Source organism: Scomber japonicus, chromosome 7 (genome assembly GCF_027409825.1).
Source record: "Scomber japonicus isolate fScoJap1 chromosome 7, fScoJap1.pri, whole genome shotgun sequence".
Taxonomy (NCBI): domain Eukaryota; kingdom Metazoa; phylum Chordata; class Actinopteri; order Scombriformes; family Scombridae; genus Scomber; species Scomber japonicus.
In genome coordinates this window covers 35,906,272-35,916,582 of record NC_070584.1, presented here as the reverse complement: position 1 = coordinate 35,916,582, position 10,311 = coordinate 35,906,272, and the positions used below count along the sequence as shown (strand labels likewise).

General features: G+C 42.3%; 1 protein-coding gene across 1 annotated transcript in view; it reads left to right on the top strand.

Annotated features, from left to right (window-relative positions):
* Positions 1–7,619, top strand: part of misp (mitotic spindle positioning) — a 13,805-nt gene extending 6,186 nt beyond the window's left edge. Inside the window, exons 4-7 of the mRNA XM_053323104.1 lie at positions 3,906–6,169; positions 6,961–7,178; positions 7,313–7,351; positions 7,496–7,619. Coding sequence (XP_053179079.1) covers positions 3,906–6,169; positions 6,961–7,178; positions 7,313–7,351; positions 7,496–7,585 — 2,611 coding nt within the window. The 3' untranslated portion in view covers positions 7,586–7,619. The remainder of the gene's footprint in view (positions 1–3,905; positions 6,170–6,960; positions 7,179–7,312; positions 7,352–7,495) is intronic.
* The last annotated feature ends 2,692 nt before the right edge of the window (positions 7,620–10,311 follow it).

Genomic DNA, 10,311 nt, shown 5'->3' with positions numbered 1-10,311 from the left:
AACCAGGACTGACTCTGACTCTGACTGAGATCGGTTAGGGTTCATTCAGAGTTTCACTAGTTGAGTTAATGTTGACCCACACACTGACCTCTGACCTCTGACCCCTGACCCTGTCTGTGTGTTACTCTTGTTGTTGTTGTTTGTGCGTCTGAGCTCAACTTCACTCTGCGTTTGTGTTTCTGTGTTCGAGTCGAGCAGCAGATGTTTTATCATCAGCCGGCAGAAGTCAGGAGGAGTTCCTTATCTCTGCCTGACACATTTATACTACCCCCAACCCTAACCCTAGCTAACTGTATATAAAGTAGTATAAACTAGCTAACTGTATATAAAGTAGTATAAACTAGCTAACTGTATATAAAGTAGTATAAACTAGCTAACTGTATATAAAGTAGTATAAACTAGCTAACTGTATATAAAGTAGTGTAAACTAGCTAACGTATATAAAGTAGTATAAACTAGCTAACTGTATATAAAGTAGTATAAACTAGCTAACTGTATATAAAGTAGTGTAAACTAGCTAACTGTATATAAAGTAGTATAAACTAGCTAACTGTATATAAAGTAGTGTAAACTAGCTAACTGTATATAAAATAGTGTAAACTAGCTAACTGTATATAAAGTAGTATAAACTAGCTAACTGTATATAAAGTGGTATAGACTAGCTAACTGTATATAAAGTAGTAAACTAGCTAACTATATAAAGTAGTATAAACTAGCTAACTGTATATAAAGTAGTGTAAACTAGCTAACTGTATATAAAGTAGTATAAACTAGCTAACTGTATATAAAGTAGCATAAACTAGCTAACTGTATATAAAGTAGCATAAACTAGCTAACTGTATATAAAGTAGCATAAACTAGCTAACTGTATATAAAGTAGCATAAACTAGCTAACTGTATATAAAGTAGCATAAACTAGCTAACTGTATATAAAGTAGTATAAACTAGCTAACTGTATATAAAGTAGCATAAACTAGCTAACTGTATATAAAGTAGTATAAACTAGCTAACTGTATATAAAGTAGTATAAACTAGCTAACTGTATATAAAGTAGCATAAACTAGCTAACTGTATATAAAGTAGTATAAACTAGCTAACTGTATATAAAGTAGTATAAACTAGCTAACAGTATATAAAGTAGTGTAAACTAGCTAACTGTATATAAAGTAGTGTAAACTAGCTAACTGTATATAAAGTAGCGTAAACTAGCTAACTGTATATAAAGTAGTATAAACTAGCTAACTGTATATAAAGTAGCGTAAACTAGCTAACTGTATATAAAGTAGTGTAAACTAGCTAACTGTATATAAAGTAGTATAAACTAGCTAACTGTATATAAAGTAGTATAAACTAGCTAACTGTATATAAAGTAGTATAAACTAGCTAACTGTATATAAAGTAGTAAACTAGCTAACTGTATATAAAGTAGTGTAAACTAGCTAACAGTATATAAAGTAGTGTAAACTAGCTAACTGTATATAAAGTAGTATAAACTAGCTAACTGTATATAAAGTAGTATAAACTAGCTAACTGTATATAAAGTAGCATAAACTAGCTAACTGTATATAAAGTAGTGTAAACTAGCTAACTGTATATAAAGTAGTATAAACTAGCTAACTGTATATAAAGTAGTATAAACTAGCTAACTGTATATAAAGTAGTGTAAACTAGCTAACTGTATATAAAGTAGTGTAAACTAGCTAACTGTGTATAAAGTAGTATAAACTAGCTAACTGTATATAAAGTAGTGTAAGTATTAGTATAAGTACTTTTACTGTAATACTGCATACTACATCACTCATAATACTGCAGTACTTTTACTGTAATACTGCATACTACATCACTATAATACTGCAGTACTTTTACTGTAATACTGCATACTACATCACTATAATACTGCAGTACTTTTACTGTAATACTGCAGTACTACATCACTATAATACTGCAGTACTTTTACTGTAATACTGCATACTACATCACTATAATACTGCAGTACTTTTACTGTAATACTGCATACTACATCACTATAATACTGCAGTACTTTTACTGTAATACTACATACTACATCACTATAATACTGCAGTACTTTTACTGTAATACTGCATACTACATCACTATAATACTGCAGTACTTTTACTGTAATACTGCATACTACATCACTATAATACTGCAGTACTTTTACTGTAATACTGCAGTACTACATCACTATAATACTGCAGTACTTTTACTGTAATACTGCATACTACATCACTATAATACTGCAGTACTTTTACTGTAATACTGCATACTACATCACTATAATACTGCAGTACTTTTACTGTAATACTACATACTACATCACTATAATACTGCAGTACTTTTACTGTAATACTGCATACTACATCACTATAATACTGCAGTACTTTTACTGTAATACTGCATACTACATCACTATAATACTGCAGTACTTTTACTGTAATACTGCATACTACATCACTCTCTCTGTAGGTTTGTGTGTAATTAATAATAAACAGAGTTATGATGAGTTATTAACAGCTCAGCAGTAATATTGTATTAAATGTTTCTCCAACGTGACTTTAACTCTGAAGGTGAAATTAAAGAAGTTAAAGAATCAGATAATAATCATAATGTTCAGTAATCAATCAGATATTTATTAGTAAGCTCAGCAGAACTTCACCTGCAGGTTATTATACATTTAATTTATCATCATTTCATTTCATTGGGACAAAAGGAACGTGTTGATTTAATGATTAACTTTAGTCTCAAAGTTCATTAATAAAATAAAATGTTCCTCTTTCCAAAGTTCATGAGACCATTGATTATCAGCTGTTACTGATCACCTCTGATTAGTATTTACTGATTTCATGTCAGCTGTTTCTGCAGCTCGCTGATCAACGATCAATCAGATGATTTATTAAATAATAAAACTAATCAAACATAAAGATCAGAAAACAATCAGTGAAATATCAACATGAACACTTTTATCAAAATAATTAGAAAAGTTTGGTCAATGTGAGATTCATCAGTTCATCAATAAGTTTAACGATCAGCTGATCAGTTTTAGTTTCTATTGATCTCGTCAGCTGTAAAGTTGTGTTTCAGCAAACTGAAGGACGGTATCGTTGTCTACAGCAAGATGTTGATTGATTGATTGATTGACTGATTGTGTTATATTATATAATATTGATCGTTATTGTGAACATAGTCGACTCGTTCTGTCACAAACTGTAAATATTCAGATTAGTCTCACAGTCTGTAAAACTGATCGATTATCAGTTGCTCAGATCCAGATCTGATTGGTTCCTGCTGTCAGTGTGTCAGACTCACCTGTATGGTGACATGTTGGTCGTCATGGTAACGTGCTGACATCATCGCGGCTTTACGACCGACGCTGTAAACTCTGCTATCAGCGATCGATCGGCTCCGATAAGCTTTATTGACATTCTTCACATTTCCTGCAGATCATAAAATACCTGAAGACAAAGTTCAGTCTCCATAGTAACCAATCCATCCCTGCTGTTTCCATAGTAACCAACCCATCCAACTGTTTACTTAGTGACCAACCCATCCCTGCTGTTTCCATAGTAACCAACCCATCCCTGCTATTTCCATAGTAACCAACCCATCTCTGCTATTTCCATAGTAACCAACCCATCCCTGCTATTTCCATAGTGACCAACCCATCCCTGCTGTTTCCATAGTAACCAACCCATCCCCGCTGTTTCCATAGTGACCAACCCATCAGCTCTGTTTCTATAGTAACCAGCCACTCCCAGCTGTTTCCATAGTGACCAACCCATCAGCTCTGTTTCCATAGTAACCAACCCATCCCTGCTGTTTCCATAGTAACCAACCCATCCCTGCTGTTTCCATAGTAACATCCTCTCTTTTAATTGTCTCCATAGTAACGTCCTCCCTGCTGTCTCCATAGTAACATCCTCTCTGTGGTTGCAGAGACTATCGGCTGGACGGAGGGATGTTTTGACTCTGCAGAGTTTCCAAACATCGAGTTCTGTTCTTCACCTCCCTCCCTCCGAGCCCCCCCCCTCCGGCTCCACAGTACCCCCCACCGACTCCACAGCGCCCCCCTCCGGCTCCACAGCGCCCCCCACCAACTCCACAGCGCCCCCCACCGACTCCACAGCGCCTCCCACCGCCTCCACAGCGCCCCCCACAGCCATGGCCAGCAGCCCGAGGAGGTGGGTGCTGAAGCCTCTGTCGCCCCCCCTGCAGCAGTCTGACCTGCGCTCCATCGCTGGCCCCGCCCCCGACGATGATTCGGTCTTCAGATTCGACGCCGTCTCTGTGTCCCGCAGCGGTTCCTCTGTGTTCGTCTCCTCGCTGCAGGACGAGGCTTCAGGAGACGTGACAGTCCAAGCCCGGCAGGTCTCCGTGTCTCAGGACGGGGGGAGCACCAGCGACGAGTGGCATCCCAGCAGCCCCAGCGACCCCAGCAGCCCCGGCAGCAGCACCGGGTCCCACTGCGGGTTCTACTCCTTCGTGGAGGACCCGGCGAGTCCGGAGGCAGAGCGCAACGAGGCGTGGATGGTGTCTCCTCAGAGGACGGCTCAGCTGTCCACACTGAAGGAGGAGCGAGACTTCAAACTGCAGACCTACACCGGCAGCAAGAGACCCGGGAGCCTGTTCGCTGACGACAACGGCTCAGAGTACCAACTGGACCCGGAGAACAAAGCGGAGCTGGTCGGAGACAAAGAGGAGCAGCAGCTTCGGCATGACATCATCCGCAGTCAGGCGCCGAAGAAGAACCTCAAGCTCAAAGAGGAGCTGAGTGCTCTGCAGGATCTGGACCTGAGCAAGGCCACCAGCAAGCTGATGCAAGGGTTCAGTCTGAGCTTCAGTCACATCAGCGTCAAACCAGAACCCCCCCGCCCGGCCGAGCCCGGCAGTGTCGACAAGGAGCAGATCAACTTCAGCGCCGCCCGGCAGCAGTTCCTGAAGATGGAGCAGGACCGGCTGAAAGCTCCCCCCCCTCTGAGGTCCTCAAAAACACATCTGAACTCGTCTCTACAGCTGGATGCTGACAGGTCCGTGTGGAGGCGAGTGGAGACAGATGTCCGGGTGGAGACAGATGTCCGGGTGGAGACAGACACCCGGGTGGAGACAGACGTCCGGGTGGAGACAGGCGTCCGGGTGGAGACAGGCGTCCGGGTGGAGACAGACAACCAGGTGGAGACAGACGCCCGGGTGGAGACAGACGATGGAGCAGAGCTCAGAGCAGACCTGATGGCTTTTGGACTGTCTGAAGGGGTGGAGACAGACGATGGAGCAGAGCTCAGAGCAGACCTGATGGCTTTTGGACTGTCTGAAGGTGAGACCCCCACAGAGAGGAGGGTGACGGTGTTTCGGATCGATGACAGTCTGAGTGTCTTGGAGAACCTGGACTCTGGTCTGGAGGAGCTGCCGGTGGAGGCGGGCGGCTACCGCAGCGACGACGACGTGTTCAGTGAGACGAGTCAGCAGCAGAGCAGGAACGAGAACGAAACCCCGATCGAAAGGGAGATCCGGTTATCTCAGGAACGGGAGGAGAACCTGCGACGCTCCCGAGGCCTGAAGCTCAGCAGTAGTTCAGAGATGATCCAGATCAAAACCAAACGTCTGCAGTCGCCGATGTCTCTGTCACCGTTGCCGGTGCCATCTGGGAGAGTTAAAGAGAAGAACCGGGTCAGCTTCATCATCCAGAGAGACATGCAGAGGAGGGAGTCCGCCAGCCGCAGGGATCCTCCACAGCTGGACCACATGAAGACAGAGCCGGATCTGCAGGAGGAGGACCGGAGGACAGAAGACATACTGTCTCCTTGCTGTCCTCACCGACACCTCGAGGAGACAGAGCTGTCCCTCCTGGACTTGGAGGTCCGGGATCGGATCACGTCCTCCTCGTCCCGCTCCTCCCGCTCCTCCCCCTCGCCTCAGCTGGACTCCTCCCTCGCCTCGACGCGGTCCTGGAGGGAGAACCTGGAGTCCACCGGCCTGCAGCCCAGAGGACAGGGAGCTCCAGACTTCATCGAGAAGGAGATCGAAGAGTCTCTGAGACGAGAGCAGGAGCTGCGGGAGGTGAGGCTGTCCAGGGAGGAGACGCCTCTGTCCTCGCCTCCTCCTCTGGTGGAGCAAGCAACCAAGATGGCCGTCAGACAGTTCTACCCAAACACAGGTGAGTCCTCTAACTGTACTACAGTATAGTACTAGTACCTCTAACTGTACTACAGTAAAGTACTAGTACCTCTAACTGTACTATAGTAAAGTACTAGTACCTCTAACTGTACTACAGTAAAGTACTAGTACCTCTAACAGTACTACAATAAAGTACTAGTACCTCTAACTGTACTACAATAAAGTACTAGTACCTCTAACTGTACAACAGTAAGTACTAGTACCTCTAACTGTACTACAGTATAGTACTAGTACCTCTAACTGTACAACAGTAAAGTACAAGTACCTCTAACTGTACTAAAGTAAAGTACTAGTACCTCTAACTGTACTACAGTAAAGTACTAGTACCTCTAACAGTACTACAGTAAAGTACTAGTACCTCAGACTGTACTACAGTAAAGTACAAGTACCTCTAACTGTACTACAGTATAGTACTAGTACCTCTAACTGTACTACAGTAAAGTACTAGTACCTCTAACTATACTACAGTAAAGTACTAGTTAGAGGATATTAAACTGATTTATTTATGTATTTATTTATTTATTGAACTCTGAAAGTTTAAATCTATAAAACTTGAACTCAGACGCTGCGGCAATAAACTGCAGAGAATCAGTAACTAACAAGCAAAGTCCACACAGAGGGTGTGTGTGTGTGTGTGTGTGTGTGTGTGGGGGGGGGGGGGGGGGGGGGGGGGTAAATCAGTAACCATACGGTTACTGTGAGGTCAAAGGTCAGCGGTGGAGCCGACAGTCCTGCTGACATCACTTCCTGTTTTCACCTGTTGTGTTCCAGATAAAGCAGACAGCCCCTCCCCCCGCCCCTCCCTCCGGATGCCCTCGGCCTCCTTCATCACGGCTCAGCCCTGGACCTACACCCCCCCCTCCTCCCCGGGGGTGCGGTCCTCCTCCCCGGGGGTGCGGACCAACCCCCCCCCTGTCAGAGGCCTGACTGACACTCTGCTGCAGGACTTTGAGGAGAGGCGAGCTCGTATGAAGCTGGACGAGAGCTCAGTGAGTCCTGATGGAAGCTGGAGGGGGGGGGGGGGGGTGGGGGGTGGGGGGTTACTGTTAGGGTTGGGGGGGGGGGGGGCATATTGATCCTTTAATGATGATCAGTCAGGTGATCAGATGTGTTTGTGTTTCAGTACGCAGGAATCCAGCCGGTCGACGACGTCAACAACGAGGTCTGAACTTTAACTCATTTATTATCTATAATCAGTTTCTATAATTAATATCTATTACATTATTTATTATATTAATATTATTTATTATATTATTTATTATATTAATATTATATTAATATTATATTTATTTCTTGTTATTTGCAGGTGGTGGAGTCGACTCGAGTCGTCAGACATAAGAACCAGCGAGCTCTACGATGGGAAGCCGGAGTCTTTAACAACCAGCCGGACCAGTGAGACCCGGACATGGACATGGGGGGGGGGGGGGGGGTTAGGGTTAGGGGTGGGGGGGGGGGTTAGGGGTAGGGGTAGGGGGGGGTTAGGGTTAGGGGGGTTAGGGTTAGGGGGGTTAACTAACAGCTTTTCTCTGATTTTCAGCTGATTTAAATGGTTTACACTCTGAGGAACGGCTGCTGCTGATTGGTCCTGTGCGGGCCAATCAGCAGCCAGCAGAGACACCTTGTGATTCATGTAGGAAATAATAAAAAGCTGCAGAGATGAAAATAAAACGTGAAACTGAAGAGAAGCTGTTTGTCTTACCTGTTGGACATACCTGCAGCGCCCCCTGCAGGATGGCAGGAGCGCTGCAGCCTGCAGGGGGCGCCACCTCACTCTGATGATGATGATGCAGGAATCTGCTGTCGTCCAATCAGATCGTCTACACACGCTCATCCAGACTGAATACTGATCAGCTCACACACACACATATACACGCACACACACACACTGTAACACACACACACACATATACACTGTAACACACACACACACACATACACACACACACACTGTAACACACACACACACATATACACTGTAACACACACACACACACACACACTGTAACACACACACACACATATACACTGTAACACACACACACACACACACGCTGTAACACACACACATACTGTAAAACACACACACACACACACACATACACACACATACACACACACACACACACACACATACACACACACACACGCTGTAACACACACACACACACACACACATACACACACACGCTGTAACACACACATACACACACACGCTGTAACACACACACACACACACACACTGTAACACACACATATACACATACACACACACACATACTGTAACACACACACACATACTGTAAAACACACATATACACATACACACACACACATACTGTAACACACACACACATACTGTAACACACACATATACACATACACACACACACATACTGTAACACACACACACATACTGTAAAACACACACACACACACAAAGTTATTAAAATGATAAATTGCTCCACACACAGATTTTCCTGTTCGCTGTTGCCATGGCAACACACTGGCTGCTGGATCACCTCCAGGAAATAAAGACAGAGAGGAAAGCTGAGTGTGTGTGTTACAGTGTGTGTATGTTACAGTGTGTGTGTGTGTGTGTATGTGTGTGTGTGTGTGTGTGTGTGTAACAGCTTGTGTGTGTGTGTGTGTGTGTGTGTGTGTGTATGTGTGTGTGTGTGTGTGTGTGTGTAACAGCTTGTGTGTGTGTGTGTGTGTGTGTGTGTGTGTGTGTGTTACAGTGTGTGTGTGTGTGTTACAGTGTGTGTGTGTGTGTATTGAACATCTATCCCTGTGAGGACATTCAGTGTTTAAAGGTTCATCTTTAAATTCATGATTATTTATAAATGAGTTTAATTTAAATGCATTTATATTTAATGTAATATATAATGATCATTTATTACTGACATTATTCATATTAACATGTATTTATATTTTATATTATATATTATATTATTAATTAGTCTTTTTAACTGTAGCTGTTTATTTTCTCTCACAAATAAAACATGAATTTATTAATTTATCAGATTTTAAAATCAATGATTTAAAATATAACCCATAAATAAAGAGATGAGTTACATGTGCAGTAATATGATGAAGTCACATTAACACACAAAGACTCATTATAGATATTAAATGGTGATATTAAGTCGGGGGGTTAGGGTTAGTTAGAGTGATGAGTTCAGATCAACGATGAGAAACATCATTAGCAGCAGAGTGGACGGTAAATATAAAAAGAGCATTAATTAAAAAAAGATTAAAGAATAATAATTAATACATAAAAAACAACAGCAGAGTGACGTTACTGATACTAAAGATGAAAGAGTGAATATATTTATACCAAGCAGGAAGTGTTCTGGTTCTGACAGGGTTAGGGTTAGGTGTCTGAGTAACTTTAGTGCCACCTGGTGGTGGTTCTGGTTCTATGCAGTCTGAACATCACATGCAGACTCAGAGCTCCACAGATCTGTTAGAGTTTAGTTTAGTTCGTCTATAAAGGGTTCGCTCTTTGTTAAACATCTTTCCTGTTTCCTGTTGGCTGTATCAGTGACATCATGTTTAACATCAGTGACATCATGTTAAACATCAGTGACATCATGTTAAACATCAGTGACATCATGTTAAACATCAGTGACATCATGTTTAACATCAGTGACATCATGTTTAACATCATGTTTAACATCATGTTTAACATCATGTTTAACATCAGTGACATCATGTTTAACATCATGTTTAACATCAGTGACATCATGTTAAACATCAGTGACATCATGTTTAACATCAGTGACATCATGTTTAACATCAGTGACATCATGTTTAACATCAGTGACATCATGTTTAACATCAGTGACATCATGTTAAACATCAGTGACATCATGTTTAACATCAGTGACATCATGTTTAACATCATGTTTAACATCAGTGACATCATGTTTAACATCAGTGACATCATGTTTAACATCAGTGACATCATGTTTAACATCAGTGACATCATGTTTAACATCAGTGACATCATGTTAAACATCAGTGACATCATGTTTAACATCAGTGACATCATGTTTAACATCAGTGACATCATGTTAAACATCAGTGACATCATGTTAAACATCAGTGACATCATGTTTA